At 48.7% G+C, this 16,357-nt stretch overlaps 7 protein-coding genes across 7 annotated transcripts; 3 read left to right on the top strand and 4 right to left on the bottom strand.

Moving 5' to 3' along the window:
- Positions 1-300: 300 nt before the first annotated feature.
- Positions 301-1,499, bottom strand: F9C07_2282498 (SUR7/PalI family-domain-containing protein; the record flags this gene model as incomplete). The annotated part of the gene is made up of 2 exons (XM_041291305.2): positions 1,233-1,499; positions 301-1,176 (listed from the first exon to the last, which is right to left on the bottom strand). The coding sequence occupies exons 1-2, from the start codon at positions 1,362-1,364 to the stop codon at positions 301-303; spliced, it is 1,008 nt and encodes a 335-aa protein (XP_041145139.1). The 5' UTR covers positions 1,365-1,499.
- Positions 1,500-2,063: 564 nt separating this feature from the next.
- On the top strand, positions 2,064-3,649 carry F9C07_7429 (putative feruloyl esterase; the record flags this gene model as incomplete). The annotated part of the gene is made up of 2 exons (XM_041291298.1): positions 2,064-3,251; positions 3,329-3,649. The coding sequence occupies 2 exons, from the start codon at positions 2,064-2,066 to the stop codon at positions 3,647-3,649; spliced, it is 1,509 nt and encodes a 502-aa protein (XP_041145138.1).
- Positions 3,650-4,200: 551 nt separating this feature from the next.
- Positions 4,201-5,454, bottom strand: F9C07_7428 (uncharacterized protein; the record flags this gene model as incomplete). The annotated part of the gene is made up of 2 exons (XM_071511623.1): positions 4,201-4,971; positions 5,356-5,454. 2 exons carry the CDS (start codon positions 5,452-5,454, stop codon positions 4,201-4,203), a joined length of 870 nt encoding a protein of 289 aa, XP_071365227.1.
- A 370-nt stretch (positions 5,455-5,824) lies between these two features.
- On the bottom strand, positions 5,825-10,253 carry F9C07_2282495 (uncharacterized protein). The gene is made up of 2 exons (XM_041285500.2): positions 6,625-10,253; positions 5,825-6,533 (listed from the first exon to the last, which is right to left on the bottom strand). The coding sequence occupies exon 1, from the start codon at positions 9,975-9,977 to the stop codon at positions 6,762-6,764; it is 3,216 nt and encodes a 1,071-aa protein (XP_041145136.1). The 5' UTR covers positions 9,978-10,253; the 3' UTR covers positions 5,825-6,533; positions 6,625-6,761.
- A 648-nt stretch (positions 10,254-10,901) lies between these two features.
- Positions 10,902-11,438, bottom strand: F9C07_7426 (putative galactose-proton symport; the record flags this gene model as incomplete). The annotated part of the gene is made up of 1 exon (XM_041285499.1): positions 10,902-11,438. One exon carries the CDS (start codon positions 11,436-11,438, stop codon positions 10,902-10,904), a length of 537 nt encoding a protein of 178 aa, XP_041145135.1.
- An 812-nt stretch (positions 11,439-12,250) lies between these two features.
- On the top strand, positions 12,251-13,684 carry F9C07_7425 (putative ornithine decarboxylase; the record flags this gene model as incomplete). The annotated part of the gene is made up of 3 exons (XM_041291297.2): positions 12,251-12,488; positions 12,565-13,506; positions 13,587-13,684. The coding sequence occupies 3 exons, from the start codon at positions 12,251-12,253 to the stop codon at positions 13,682-13,684; spliced, it is 1,278 nt and encodes a 425-aa protein (XP_041145134.2).
- A 588-nt stretch (positions 13,685-14,272) lies between these two features.
- F9C07_2282492 (isoprenoid synthase domain-containing protein) lies at positions 14,273-16,099 on the top strand. Its single transcript, XM_041291296.2, has 4 exons — positions 14,273-14,902; positions 14,967-14,992; positions 15,083-15,333; positions 15,393-16,099. Exons 1-4 carry the CDS (start codon positions 14,617-14,619, stop codon positions 15,928-15,930), a joined length of 1,101 nt encoding a protein of 366 aa, XP_041145133.2. The 5' UTR covers positions 14,273-14,616; the 3' UTR covers positions 15,931-16,099.
- The last annotated feature ends 258 nt before the right edge of the window (positions 16,100-16,357 follow it).

Here is a 16,357-nt window from a genome sequence, read left to right as displayed (position 1 = left end):
CCGGGAGGAGCGGCGAAGCGCGGAGGTATAAACCCCCCCTCTTTCCCTCCATTCTTTTCCATCTTCCTCCTTGTCTTCTTTCCTCAGCCTCTCTTCCTTCCCGGGCGTACGCGGTTGCATGGTCTTCAGGCATGGGCGTAGGGCAAATGAAACCCCCGAACCCACCACCTATAAAAGCAACCAACGCATTTGACGGACTTTCTCATTATCGAACCTCTGGATCCCAATCGCCTCCAAGAGACAGCAACTTGCGTGAGATGCATCGCCATCGACCCTCTGACTCTCAGAGTTTGTATAAGCTCAGCCATGTCTGTACGGCTCGCATGCATCCTCTGGTGTACTGTGAGTCGGGGTCTGATGCATGGGATGCTGATATGACCCCTGCAAGTTGGGCGGCGACGCAAAGACCATGGCGGGTGGATAGGGGGTATGCCGCGGAGCAGTCACACCGTTTAATGGCACGGAGCTATAGCCGTATGACTGCTGGTGATCCGCCGCAATCGGCCGAGGTGTGGTGCGACGCCTGGAACAGCAGCAACAGTCCAGCAACCAGAGCGCACTAGCCAGGAACGATAGCACCACCGCGAGCCATGCGGCGGCGTATATATGTCGACCCATGTGCCCGGTGATCCCGTGTGGTTTCAACACAGTTTTGACGGTGGCGGCCAGGGTCGCGAAGATGGTAGTGGAAGTGATAGACATGGCCGTGGTGAAGAGGAGTGAGACCCCGGCGAGGAGCCATGCGAAGCAGCTGACCAGGCGATTGCCTCCAACGGCCATGAGGCCGGTCATGATCTCCAAGACGGTGGCTATCACTGCAATTAGATAGATGATGGCCATCCACAGCGACACATTGCGATACATGTTTAGCGATTTCTTGAGTTTGCCAGGAAGAAAATCATTGGTGTTGGTGCCATTTAGGCCCCAGGTGTCGATTGGGTCAAACCAGAATCCGCCCCGCGGTTTGGAGCAGTAGGTGGTTTTGTAAGTCCCATTGTCTGTTATATTGCCGGTGCAGTAGCTCCAGAGCCCGATCGAGTAGAAATCATTTAACCCGGTTGTGTTGTTGACCTCGTCGAGGGCTTGGATGAACTTGTCCAAATGGGTAATATTAAAATGTTCAAGAGTGGTATCGATCACGGAGTGGGAGGTTACCGTCAGATTTTGCAATTCAACCTGTTTATGATACTAGGATGAGGCTGAGTCCTGGTTGTGAGGCATAATTGACTTACACGCAAAAAGTAGAGATTCTCTGCCTTGTGAGCTCGAGTGCAACCGAGGCCAACTATGACAAGGCAGATGAGAGAACCAATTGTCAGAGCGCATGGGAAACCCCTCCACACTACTTGGCCAAATTGACCCATTGCGATAAATCTACGGATGATTTGGAGTATAAGATTATGAAAGGTAGGGCGCCCCAGCGAGCTTTAATAGTCTTTTATTCTGTCTAGTTTCAAATATCTTCGTTCTCCCTCGCTCCTGCTTTTGACATGTATCTTTTTTTTTTTTTTTTTTTTTTTTGTGGGTTAGTCCCCCCTCATTTCCTTTTCCTTTCGCCACTGACTCACTCGTCCTCAAATACTAGAGAAATACTGCAGCGATACTCCTGAGGTAGACTTCTAGAAGCCTTAAAGGTTTGGTAGTGGAGATAGATTGACGGTGCAGATCCACTCATGTCTGAGACCCGAACACGAACTGCCCGAATCGGAAAGGTGTGCGGTTCCAAGTGGGTCATTTCTACTATAGTATAGCTTTCAACCATCAGAAGAGTCTTGTAAGATCAATTTCACGGTTCATACTTTTTCTTTACTGTTGCCGACCGTTCCTTACAAATGGCCCGCCGCGAGATTTTGGCCTTCTCCACTCATTTCCAAACCAGGGCCTGTCTGCAAGGAAATTCGCATTCGTATCAAATCAATCCAATAGGAACTTGATGAGATGGTATCATACAAGTAGTAGTCTTGAATGTTCAAGTCAAGTATATAAAGAGGAGGAGTGCTGCTGTCAATCAGAGGACTCAGTACATCCTCAAATCTTTATGCAGAGTGGGTTCTTTATTCAAGATGAACATCACATCCTGCTCGCCTGCAGCAATTCAATCTCCCACCGTCTTCGGGGCAGAGATTCTCTCCCTGTCAGCCTCGTGGGTCACAAACTACACCCTCAACGTCCCGGCCGGTTTCAACTACAATCATGGCGATGTTGATGTGCGCAATGCGCAATTTTGTAACATCACCGTGACCTACACGCACCCTGGTTACAACGACCAGATCACAGTTGAGACCTGGCTTCCGCCTCGGACCAAATGGAACGGCCGACTGCAAGCCACAGGAGGTGGCGGCTGGAAAGCTGGACGGTTCGTGCTATCTCAGTTCTTCATGAGTGGCGCAATCGGTGAGGGATATGCGGCGACCACCACCGATGCTGGCTTGGGGGATGCCGTCGGGCCCAGCTCGTGGGCGCTCCAAAGCCCCGGGAACGTTGACTATGTTGCGTTCAACAATCTGGGCTCCCGGTCCTTGAATGATCAAGCTATTATAGGCAAGAGCCTGGTCAACAGCTTCTACGGTCGAGCTCCAGACTACGCCTATTGGAGTGGTTGTTCTCAGGGCGGTCGACAGGGCTTGATGCTGGCACAGCGGTACCCCACGGCGTACGATGGCATTGTCGCCTCGGCTCCTGCCCAATCATGGACCAAGTTTGTGTCCGCCCTGTACTATCCCCTTTTGATGCGTCAGTGGCATGGAGTCAACCCACTGGCTTGCGAGTTGGACTTTCTGACGACCGAGGCTGTGGCCGCTTGTGACGCGAAGGACGGAATTGTGGACGGGCTCATCTCTAATCTCACGGCGTGCGAATATAGCCCGTACACCTCTGTCAATAAGACTTTCACCTGCAGCGCTCTGAACAAAACAATGGCTCTCAGTCCCGGCGCCGCGCTCATCGCCGATGCCGCCTGGTCAGGACCACAGACCGCGGACGGCGAGCGACTGTGGTATGGGGTGAACCCGGGGGCCGACATCAGCCAGTTCGGCTCCGTACCTGGCGTCAATTCCTCACAGTCAGACATGTGGTTCAACCTGTTCGTGGCCAAGAATGCCAGTTTTGACACTATCCATATGAGCCCCAAGGTTTATGAAGAGTTCTTCCACCTCGGCACCCAAGAATATGCCAGCACCATCAACGCGGCCGATCCAGACTTGACTGCCTTCCGCAAGACAGGCGGGAAGCTCCTCACGTATCATGGCATGGTTTGTTGCTTTCCTCCCTCTTCTCTTTGTAGCCCTAAGTTACCCCAAGCTTCTAACATTAAGGACCCATATCACAGGCCGATGAGAGCATTCCTACGAAGGGTACCGAATTCTACTACAAGTCTGTCCAAAATCAATTCCCGGATGTCCAGGACTTCTTTCGCTACTTCGAGTCGCCCGGGCTCGGGCATTGCTCCGGCGGGAAAGGCGGCCAGCCGACTACGATCTTTGATGCACTGAGACGGTGGGTGGAGAATGGCACTGCTCCAGAAACCCTCCCGGTGGAATATGCCAGGCCCGAGGGTGAACCGCAGCATCGTATAGTGTGCCCTTATCCCGCCCAGGCCAAATATATGGGCGGAGATATCTCGTCAGTGGAGAGCTTCCGTTGTGTTTAGAGCGCATTGTCACCTTCCACTCCTCAGGGGTACAGACAACAATCGTTTACTTTCTCTTCCTTTCATTCCTTCACTGTCTGATTTTTTTTTGTAATTTATTATTTCTTTTCTTTAGAGACCGGGCGAGGACTTCAGTTTGAATATTATTACTTGTTGAGTACTGTGCAGAAAGCGAACGGCTGTAGTGGTGCAGCGAATCCAAGTTAGGTTTTGGACAGCAGGCTGGCTTCCGATCAGCTGAATCACTCTAGCTTCCTACTGGTGTGGAACGTTGGACCCTATGACCTGTAAATTAAATGATTAAATCATGGATATATGAGAAACTGATTATAATACACTGTTTCGGACCAGATACTTAGCAACCCATTACATAGAACTGGCATGAAACGACTCCAAATGATCAATACTCAAAGAGACTTGAGCCGGGCAAACGCCAATATGACCCATAAGCCACCGAATATACGGCTGAAATCCCGGATCCAGGTTACAATAGATGCCAAACATGATATGCCGTGGCCAAGGGCGAATAAACCACACCTGGGTAAGCTGGTTCAGCAGCAAGGTAAAGAAGGCAAAGAGGATAAGAGCAGGTGGCTCTCTTCGTTGCAGATCATAGACAATCTCATCCGGAAGTCGATACAGCCAAGCAAAGACCAGCGGGAAAAGCGACATCCCAGCCCCAGAGGACCCAGGACGGCGTGGAGGCTGAAATGAAGCTGGTTCAGGGATTGCTGGTAACTGGATGCGCGGGGGTCGGAGGTGGGGATGAGAGTGGAGAGTAGCTCACGAAACGCGGCGAGGTGATCCTCGTAATGGGTGGGAGTTTCTGGGTTGTGTTGGGTGTTGGTGTTCAGTGGGGTTTCTGGACTTGGGTGTTGTTGTTCTTCCTCGCCGCCGTGGATCGCGAACACACTGGGGTGGATGTCGGTTTGGCATAGTTCCAAGATCGATGGGACGCCGAGAAACAGGCTGAGGTGGCCTGGATTCCCGTCGTCCCGAAAGGCCATGTACTCACCTGTTTGGGGGCCTTTGACTAGTGAGGAGAGGAAGATGAAGATGGTAGACACGTACAGAGAGGCTGAATTATTGGGTTGAATTTGCGTGACGAGTGTGCTGACCTCGCGTACTGCAAGGTTGAGATGGTGTTCTGCCTCGGTGTAGAAGTCTGTCGACATTCCCAGGTAAGGACTGTTGGATAAGTCTCCGAGTGTTTGTACTATGTGGAAGCCGGCGAAGGCGAGGAGTAGGCGTAGAACGTAGTGATGGGTAAAGCCGAGACGGCAGAGCTCCTGTTGCGCGCGAGAGCTGCAGCCGATCAGGTGCTTCGAGGTTAGTAGATGGTGGAACAAGGCATGTCAGTGGCGGTGAATTGGAATGGCCTCTGTGTCACTTTCTGGGAGATTTGGTTCAACCGCGGTGGCTGATGCATGGCGGTTGATGACACGATATGTGCGCGCTTAGGTGGCTTGAAATTTGAGGATGTGATATAAGTATAACCGCCATCGGTTTCGTCGGACGTTGATAAGTCTGTAGTAATAGGACTTCCTTCTGCTGATGGCCTAGAAGGATCTCGTGATTGAGAATTAAAGTCACAATCAATTGCGTGGCAAATGCAATTGCTGCATAGTGGCCTTATCTCATCGCACTGAGACAGGCTCTGTCAGTTTCGTTGTCTTGGACACAAGCAAAAGAGCAAAGCAACTAACCTTGACCCTTCGCCGCTTGCAGTTTTGGCAGCCAAGACGAGACTTGCAGTGGCTTTTGCGCGCCAGCTTGCGGGTGTATGGTGTTATTGATGGTCCCATGGTGGAATGTATCTGATATTATCCCAGATCAACTATACTTTTACCACAAGGAATGGCTGAGAAATGGAAACTCCTACGTGTGCAGGAGAACACAACTGATCAGCCACTATTTTCAGGGGACCCGCAAAGGCCTTGAAGGTTAAACACCTATGTGGGGACTTGTTTCAGAGTGTGAGTTCTAATATACGGTTCATCGAAATATGGAAAGAATTTTCATCCCCAAGTGGGCCATATAGTACTGGCGACTCTATATCCTCAGGTACAGATAGCTGAACATGCGAAGAGGATGAACTTCTCAAATATGAGATTCTCTGTTACATGTTATTGAGGAGTCCTAAAAGCCTCGTTCAATATACCATTCTCTGTCTTGTGTTGCATCTATTACTACGTTGTTTGATATAGCTTTGATTACCTTCAGGCCACCGTACCACTTGCAAGCTGCAACATTTTCGTCGCTGTTCCCCTTTCATTAGGCATATAGGTCTGCACGTTGGCGGTGAGGGAAGAAGGGCCTGATATGACACGTATGTCTCTCTCTGTGCATATAACAGATGAATAGAAGGCCTTATCGTGCTAGTTGCTGTGGTCATCTTTGCTTCGAATGCTGCTGTGGGGGAGATGACTAGAGACCATTCATTCCGGAAGGAGAGCTTCTTCAAGCAGCATGTCGACCACAACCGTCGGAAAGCACCGGAAAATTGTTTGATTGGTGATAAGTTATACCTTTGTGCATAGATAGCCTGTACGAACATCAGCAGTGGTAGCATATAGCTAAATGTTGATCTTGGAAGCTCTAACAATCGCTTATCGTCAAGGCAGCTGTTCATTCTCAGAAACGACCTCGATTTTAAGGCCTCCGATCCATCAGTCCGTTGGCGTCAGGCAAAGAATAAGGTTTTCTTCTGGGTGGGGCGATGCGCCTTCTAAAGACATGCCTCTGTCTAGAATCCTGAGGCTCAAAGATCTCAAAGTTGTTGGTGATTTAGGCTGTACTTGGAGTAAACCAGATTTAGCTATTGTTCTATTACTTTCGTGCTATCAATCCGCCTTAGATTTGCCAGTTTGTGTATGGAGTACTACTATTAGTTTGATATAGGAGTAAGTACTGGCAGGAGGGTAATATATTTAATATAATTCCAAGTATAAGTAGTCACCCTTAAGCTAGCTTACATTCTTCTCAGTGCTAACACTAGTCACTCCATGAGCAACATTATCACACCACAAGGATTCTCAAAGGCTCGTGCCCTGCTCCCCGTACTATCAATGGCTTGTGACGCCTCCGAACACTAGTGTCAGGGGGACAAGATCTATGCGGGGGAACGGGGATTTGGAATGTCCAGCTGACGTCGAAGATAACAAAGCTTCACATCCGGGTTTTTCTGGATGAAGTGGAAGACAGCTTCAAATTCATCCAGGAATCTCCCCCAATGGTATACTCCATCCATCGTGCTCTCGCTGAGGCGAAGAGAGATGGTCGCAGATTCAGGGGACAGGTAACACTGCATCAGAGCATTCAAAGCGCAAATAGGACCATAATACTGCATGTCCCGCTCTCGAAACATCTCTGGATATGCGGTGGCCAAATCAGGTTGCACAGCAAGCAGGGTACCATACTTGCATGCTACTGCTTCACATTCGGGACTCAGCTGTTCGATATCTCGGTCATCAATTCCCTCGTGCAACATCAAGGACAGGATGTTATCCTGATCTCTTTCCAGGTTGTACCTGAGTGTCTCGTCGGGGTCCAGTTTGATTCGGTCAGGGAGCATCGCAGTCGTCGGAACGGCTGAATCTATGATATCCGGGATGGGTGCCGATCGCCGTGCGAAGACGCCCCCGAATACAACATCGTTGGTACCGTGGTGCCAGGAGATCACGATAGCTAACGTTACGCGGATCTTGTTAGTAGCCGTGAAAGCATCGTGGACGATGTTTAGGTGTCCGGTAAGTTCGCGGCTTTCGACAGGGTCCAGCGATGGATCCAGCACCGGAGGGAAAACTCTGCCGTCGAACCCTGCGAATTTATCAATCCAGAACTGACGCTTAGGGGCATCGAGGCTTTTCGACCACCGAACAAATGGAGCAAAGTGTATCAAGGCCAACTTTTGACCTTGGTATGCGTTGGAGATGTCTCGGAAGACAAGGGGTAGAGATTGGCCATCGTAGATAGCATGATGTATCAACATGACAAACCGATTTGCTTGAAGACCGACTCGCACCAGGGGTTTTCCAATTCCCCAGACATCGACAGCAGGCTCATATCGAGCCATATTCGAGCTGTCAAGATTTTCTAATGGAATTTTCGATCGAATGACCGCTTGTATGTAATGGTCTTTCGTCAGCTCAACGATGCGCGTACGGAGAACAGGGTTGGAGGCAACCGTCATCTCCCATGCAAGTGTGAGCTGAGCTGGATCGACAGTGGGCGGCAATTTGAATTCAAGTCGTAGTGTATAATTTAGCCCCCATTGGATGGGAATGATAGATGCATCAAGCTGGAGCGAGGTGATAGGATAAGCGTCCTCGATCGAGTTCTGAGATACTTGGCACTGATCTGCGATGGTCTGAAGAATTCGGTCGCTTTCCAGCTCATGGTCGCATAGAAGTGCAAATGGTTTCATCTCTTCTATGGTCTCGGAAACGTCTGTTTTTATATTCTGGCACAGCATGGAGATCGTTTTATGGCGGAATATCTCAGGAACCGTCAGGAAAAATTGCTCTGAACGGGCAAGTGACGCCAGTTGCATAGCTCCAAGAGAGTCGCCGCCCAGGGAGACCCAATCGTCATCTCTTGCAATTTCATGCAGGTCTAGGTTGAGCACCTTGGCCCAAAGTCTCTGCATCTTCAATTCTATTTCTGTAAGTGGCATGACTTTCACCTTGTCTTCAAGACCGAAGTAAGCCTTTATCTGGGCACGCGTAAGTAGCGTGAATTGCTCTCGCAAGCGCTTGCGGTCCGCTTTCCCTGTCACTGTCGAAGGGAGATGATTGATAGAAATATACGTCTCTGGGACCATATAATCAGGCAACCTTTCGCGTAGCAGCGACTTGGTTGTGTTGATTCGATCCTTGAAGCCCGCGTCTGGTGCTAGGAAGAGCTCGGTAGAAGATTGGGGTATGTTGTCTGTGACAATGAAGGCAACCAGAGATGATGATGGTCTACCGGCCTTGACAGCTTCCACAATGACCTCTCGGTTACCCCCCAAGACTGCCCGCGTGTGGTGCTCAACTTCTCCGAGCTCGATGCGCTGACCGTTAATTTTTACCTGCGTATCCTTGCGGCTGATAAAGTGAAGCGAGCCATCAGAAAGGCGACGAACCAGATCTCCTGTTTTATATAACTGTTGTTCCGCTTCCTTGGAACCAGAAAGCCAAAGAGGGTTTGTAATGTATGACTTTGCTGATTGCTCTGGATCATTGACGTAGCCTTCACTTAAGCTGGGGCCTTGGACCACAAGCTCCCCGATAGAGCCGGTTGGGACGAGGACGTTATGGTTGTTCTCATCCACTATCCAGCAGGTGACGGCATAAGGGAAACCAATATTCGCGGCAGACTCTACTTTCCCATAGTCGGATTGTATGGTGGTGCACCCCGCGCACTCTGCTGGGCCATACACGCCTATGAGATGGACATGCGGTGACCACATGTCGATATCTGTCTGAGTGATGGGCTCTCCTCCCATGATGAGATGTCTCAGACTTGGTAGTTTCGTGGGGTTGAGTACACGAGCTACAGAAGGAGTAAGGAAGGCCCAATTGACCTGCAGGTTCTCGATTGCCTCCAAGAGGTTATTTTCTCGGTCAGACTCAGACGGAATGCACATACAACCTCCAACAAGGAGCGCCCAAAAATGCTCCAAGAAGCTGACGTCGAATGCAAATGATGCGAAGCTCAAGACTCGGGAAGTCCGATTCAGATACATAGGTTTATCGTTGTAGAGAATTCCGGCGACTAAAGCTTGGTGAGAAACAAGGATACCCTTAGGTTTGCCAGTGGACCCTGAGGTGAAGGCGACGTAGGCGGCTTGATTCGGAGCCACATCTACCAGTTCCTGATCCGATGGTGAGGTCGCTAGTAAATCTTCGTTCACCGCAAGGTGCTCACCCAGCTTTCTCGCCAGCTCAGACCGAGATTCACCGGATAGCACCATCTTGGCATTTATATGACGGCACATGTGTTCCAGTCGAGCCAGTGGGTACTTTGGCTCTAGGAAGCAAAAGACACCGCCAGCCTTGAGAACTGCCAGCATAGCCACTGCTGTCCATAGTGACCGATCGAAGCACAGCGGCACGAAACTTCCTCGATGAATCCCTTTCTGCGCCAAAATTCTGGCTAAAGACGAGGATTTGTCGTCCAACTCTCCATATGTCAGCTCTCCATCCCAGGCGCACACCGCAGGAGCATCATGTTGCTCCAGGACACGCCGGTAGAAAACATCCTGTATGCAGACTGGAATCGTCTTCGGAACTGTGATTTCTTGACACAAGCTTGCTGTGCGACTCATGGACTGATCCTTCGCCATGGTTCTAAGCTGATATTGTAGTTGTATTGGAGTGATAGGTGATGCTGACAAACAGCGAGTGGTGTGGTCAGACAATTAGATGTCTATGAGTAGACCTCGTCAGCACCAATTAGTGAACAGGATGATTGAATATATTTAAATAGAGCGCCTCGGGATCATTAAGAGTCCAGAGAGTCGTGCAGCAGTGGTATAGGTAATAATTGTTGAACGCTCCCTATCAGAATGGCCTAGATAAATCAATACGCTGATACTTGGATAAAGCATGTTACGAAAATTACAAGTTAGTTGATCCAATTCCATACCAGTTCTTCGCTACAGATCTCGGGTGTGATTTTCCCATGCACGATTAGGAGATATGCGCGAATTTTTGGCCTCTTTGACCGTGTATGTACGTGACAGGAGAAGTACTCAGTATATTGCGACGCCACTGCCGATCGGCGTTCCAGAACCCAGCCTAAAATACATGCTCCAATATTTTTGTAATACGAGCTGTCAATATTTTTGAGTTCAAGATTGCAGCTAGAAGGATATTAGGATCGTCAACATTTCGGGGAAAAAAGGAAAAGAAGAATAAAAAACAAAAGAAAGAAAACAAGACGAAGCGAAACACTCGCATTAGCTTCTGCATTACGCGAATGGACCTGAAAGACAGAAACGAGGGGTTACTGTATCATTACCGAGTAGACGGGACAGTACATGTACAAGTCCTATATAAGATTAATTTACAAGGATGCGAAAAGTCAACTGATTAAACTCAATTGACGTGATTGATGATCGATGCATCACCATCTCCTGGTGGTAATTATTCCAGTTGGGCGCCATGTCTATTTGCAGCTCTATCAAGTCTATGTATTTTTCCCAATACAGGAGAAAACAAGTTGACCGAGTTTGTGCCCCCAGTTATTCCTCCATTGTGAGATCAACTCAAGCTTTGAGGGAAATCTCCTCAGTAGATTCGGGAGCCACCGTCATCTGTTTTCCTGCCAACAAATCCTTCACATGCGGATTCAACCAGTATCGGCTGAGAACGGATGCCTCCATGTCCTGACTGCCTGCGATGAGTCCAAGGCAGTTCTGAGACCCACAAAAGCAGTTGAATGGTTGGACCATGTCCCATTCGGTGCTGGGATAAAAGAATGTCAACTCGTCTCCCACGGAGAGTGGCCGGTCCCGTGAGACCCGGACCTCAAATGTTGACATGTCAAATTCGAGGGAAGGAGAGCAGGAGTGGTTGCAGTAGACAAGGTCGGACATCAGCTCGATATTCAGGCCCGGTCCGGTCTGAACAGACGTATAGGTCTTTTTGGGCGCAGGAATAGCCGTGGTGATCTTGCTGAACAATGCGCCGGCAGGCAATGCCACTAAGGAGCGGGCACTTGCTGTGTATGGTGTCGCACCTTTGATCACTTGGAGGGTCTCCGGGTGACTGGGTTGCTTCCAGGTAGGGATGAATTCAGACATGGTGATGTATTCTACCGTGCTGTTAGCGTGATTTGATCATCCGGGGAGGTGAAGGATTTCTTTGACATACTTCTGCCCAAGAGAGGGAGTAGTGAGAGATAAAGATTTGAGGTATACAGGTATATGGATGTAGAGACTCGATACAACTCTCAGAATTAAAACGAATGAGGATGTTAGTGGTCGAAGGAACTAGTATTTATCTATCTCACAGGAGAGGAGTACATCATCTCCAAACCCTAGCGAAAACAACCCGTCTAGTACGGTGTCCTAAAGCGGGTCGAGACAATTGCCTTTCCGGCTATGTTTAGGATTCGTCACTGCATGCCCCGCCCAGCTCTTTCAGCTCATTCAGCCGAAGCCGCGCTATTTTCCAAGATCCTTGCGGTACATACAGCTGGCTGCTGCATCGCCGTCTCTTTCAGCCGCCCCACCCATCAGGGAGGCATACAGAGTACCGTACGGAGTATGAGAATCCCCATATCCATAACCAATTAAAGCGATCAAAGCTCTTACTTAGGACCATGGTACATTTTGAGATCTAGTAATTCCTTTAGCCAGTCTATGTGTTATCATTTATCTAGAATGGGGGCAAACTAATCTGCGAAGCGGGTGGGGATTTGAACATGGACGGCTAGTTAAATTACGGTGAGGAGGGCAGTACGACATAACTATAAGGGGGGTTGGGGAACTATATATCACTAAGCCCTGGAATACCCATCTGATGCACTGTTCTCTCAGTTCGTCCGATCTGATTCTTCTTTCAGAGCCTGTCCACTACTGATCAAGCTTCATATTCGGTTGAAAGGGTAAAAATGCCATACGCGACAGAGGAAACGTCTTCAGTAGCTTGGTTTCCAGAAGGGAATCTTTGCCACAGCAAAACATGCGGGCCACGAACAAATGGCATAGTTCTTGAAGCCATGAAGGGGAAGCTATCGCAGCCATCGGAATGGGACCGGTCTGAACCATTTTGCGTGATGGACCTTGGCTATGTCTACAACGAGTATCAGCGGTGGACGAGTCTCCTACCGGACGTGAAACCATTCTACGGTTGGTCTCTCCTAGCGAACTCTCTCTCTCTCTCTCTCTCTATTATGCTTGGTTTTAGACTGACAATGCGCCTCAGCTGTCAAGTGCAATCCGGATACTCATATTATCAAAGTTCTGAATGCAATGAATAGCGGTTTTGATTGCGCATCTCGGAATGAGATGGAACTGGTGATGTCGCAAGGAGTAGCACCAGAAAGAATAATCTTTGCAAACCCATGCAAGAAAATATCCGACCTGGAATATGCTCAACAGTCCGGGGTAAGGAAAATGACATTCGATAACGAGGCAGAACTGCAGAAAATTCGTCAGCGGTTCCCGGATGCTCAGTTAATTCTGAGATGTTTAGCATCCGATCCATCTGCCACGTATTCGTTGGGCTCCAAATTTGGGGCATCTTCAGCGACTTCGGTCAAACTTCTGCAATGCGCGAAGTCCTGGGGCCTCTCTGTAGTAGGAGTGAGCTTCCATATTGGCTCAAATGCAAAAGACCCAACTGCATTTGACAAGGCCATTCAAAATTCCCGCGAAGTGTTCGACGCTGGGCTGCGTACCGGCCATGACATGCACCTGCTAGATATTGGGGGTGGTTTCTCAGCTCATAACTTCGATGCTATGGCCAGCTCCATCCGACAGTGTATTGGTAAATATTTCTGCGGCATTGATGTTGAAATCGTGGCCGAGCCCGGGCGTTACTTTGCGGCAGGCGCCCTGACATTGGCTTGCGGAATCATTGGGCGGCGTGATGCTGCTGCTAATGATGAGGACAAGGAAAATCGACATATGCTCTACCTTAATGATGGTGTATACGGTACTTTCATCTGCAATATCTTTGAGCCCGGTCCGCAACCAAAGGTTCTTCGTGCATCAGGAGACTTTTATCCTCTGGACAGCGAGGACGAGTATGAGAGATACACCATATGGGGCCCAACGTGTGATGGAACAGACTGCGTGGCCGAATCTGTGGCCCTTCCAAAGTCACTCGCCATTGATGATTGGCTCTATTTTCCTGAGATGGGTGGTGAGTCTTTTTTTCCCCTTTGATATCCTATCCCGGTGTTTATGTAGTTGTCCATGGACTAATGTATTATTGTGCTCCAGCATATTCAACATGTCTTTCAACTGGTTTTAATGGATTCCATAGCGACAGAGAAACTATATACATGTCTAGCGACCCTGCGGCGGACATCTATCTATAGCTAAAATGCTGACGGGTTCCCTCGGTTGTACCGGCTAGTGTATAGGAGTTTGGGTGGGTTGATCTTTGTCCGGCGGGATACTAAAGACTTGGAGATGTATTGGATCTCACGTAGAGAGGCGCTTGCATAACTAAACGTTCCAATACTTAGGCTCTAACAGGTCAATAGAATTTTGGTTTATTGATTGATCTTACGTAGGAAGTACTAGAACTCAGAGAGGAGGTAGAGACGATTCTGTTTTGCTAGCTATGGAAAAACACAACCAGTCATTGTCTTGCGTGTCACATTTGACACTGACGTAACCAATAATCAAGTTATGACTTCAATTACTGGCAATTTCTTTTTCTTTTTCTTTTTTCTTCTTTCTTTTTTTTGTGATATTTTCAAGACCCCCCAGGCTTGGAATGAGAAGTTAGGTTCCAGTAATACCGTACAGCGATTTTCATTCGTGTACGGATCTGGTAATGACCTTACAAGATTGTAATACATACACCACTAGTACAGTAGGGTTGCAAAATACATAGAGAGTATCTGACCCGCATACGATATCTACTTACTCCATAGTAAACTCTCATCCCATCAATAATCCATAGATCACTTCAAATGGATATGTACTGTTCAGCTACGCCACGCCAGAACTGAAAATTGATGGCGATCAGCTGAGATACAGGGGGGTAAATGGTACCTCGCGCTAATCTTAGTCTTTTTTCCGCTGGATTCTGCTGTCCATTTTCCATAGAAGGAAAGGCTCTCCTACCTCCTACATGTCACTCACAGCTATGCTCGCCCATGACAAGTGAGCTTCAGCTATTTAAATCTGACTCTGGTTATTATTTCCCTTCTTTACCTGCCTACTGTTATCAACCTTTTGAGCAATTTGAGCTGTTCGCAATTTTCGATCAAGATAAACCAGCCCCCAGGTGCTACGCAACATGGAAGGACTCAGAAGACATTCGGTTATGCTGGATTGCAAGCTCTGGAAGGATGACCCCATCTACTTCTTCAAAACACTTCCACCCTATATCAGCAAGTACGCTCAACGCGCAGATGATGCCTCCATCCAAGCCCAAATTGATGTGTTTGGCAAAGACGATGTCGGCGCCATGCCGGGAGCCTTGGGGCCTAGGGGCAACTTTGCTGCAGTCACCTTCGCAGAAAGTTTCCCAGACCGAGTTGCCATGCTGGCCTATCTCAATGAAGTGTTGAGTTTCTATGAGTGTAGGAGAACTTTTCCTTGAATATGGCACTATAGAGATTTGCTGATGAGATGTACTCTATGAAGGCTTCGAAAAGCAAATGACGGAAATGGTAAGTATACTACCTCTCCCTGTTCTATTTTCCCTTGGTTGATTTGCTCTCCCTTCTGCTTCTTTCTGGTCTCTAACACTCTGCTTGTAGTTGGACGCTACACTTTACGCGAACCCTGTCCCTAAAGACCCCAAGTATGACAACCCAGTTTGGCAAGCAAACTACAAGAATACGATGACCAAATGGCCCAAGATCCTGGAAAACCTGGACCCTAAGCTGGGACCTAAGTGTGTGAAGTCCTTGGTTGCGCTGGTCGAGGGAACCGATATGGAACCCAAAATGGCCCACTACAAAACGATGAAAGAATACGCCCTCGATCGGACGAACTACATTGCCTGGCCGTAAGTCACACACTAATTCCTATTTCTCCTATTCTTATTTACTAATCGGTTTAATACAGAGTGGCGTGTGACAATGCTGAATTCGGTTCACAGTTGAATCTGACACAGGACCAATTGGACTCTGTTCGGGACATCTTCCTGCCCCTTTGGACTCATTCATGCTATGTCTACGACTACTACCACTATGACAAAGAGGCTGAGATACACTCCACCTACGGCAAAGGCCGCAGCATGATCAACTCCATCCCTCTTCTGAACAGGCTGAAAGGCTTGTCAGTTGAAGAGGCCAAAGCCTGGCTCAAGCAAAGGTGCTTTGAGTTGGAAAAGGAATACCTTCAGCGCAAGGAGGATTATTTCTCCGAGAACCCTGTTGAAGCCGTTCCCGTTGACTTACGCCGCTGGTTCTTGTCTCAAGAGGATCTCGCCACCGGGTTCGCAATCTGGTGCGCGACAACGTACCATAACCACCCACCATTTGGAGAGGGATATGCCGCTCCGTATGAGAAGCGCCGCAAGGAAGGGGCACTCTGGTTTGAGAAGGTCACCGAGTCCGATCAACTCATGACCGGTGGATTTGAAGTTCGGTACGCAAACTGAACGCGGGCGGAATTTACCAGTTCAACTTGGGAAATCGGAAACGTCCATTATGGCCACTGAATGTCATCGCCATTTTCTGTATTTGACCCATTTCTAGTTGTCATAGCTTGTTCCTATCTCAGTGATATCACTATGTCTGCATTCTACGCTCGTTTTAGTTAGGTAGTCCAAGCAATTCATATTCAATTTTCCGCTCCATACCGCACACGCCATGCCATTTTGACCATACGAGAAATGAAGCAGTAGGCCACCGAGTAGACTGAGTATTTCTATGACTAGGGAAATTTTCGATCAACCCCGGCGACGTGTAGTGCCTTTGACTTGACTGTGACCGAACTTACGCGTCAATGAGAGTAATTCAAAAACACTGTTTGTGATTTGCTACTTAATTACGCAAAATGATGCTTCCGAAGGGGCCTTGTACGAG

Source organism: Aspergillus flavus, chromosome 3 (genome assembly GCF_009017415.1).
Source record: "Aspergillus flavus chromosome 3, complete sequence".
Taxonomy (NCBI): Eukaryota; Fungi; Ascomycota; class Eurotiomycetes; order Eurotiales; family Aspergillaceae; genus Aspergillus; species Aspergillus flavus.
The sequence above is the reverse complement of the archived record's forward strand: the minus strand, read 5'-3'. Positions and strand labels throughout refer to the sequence as shown.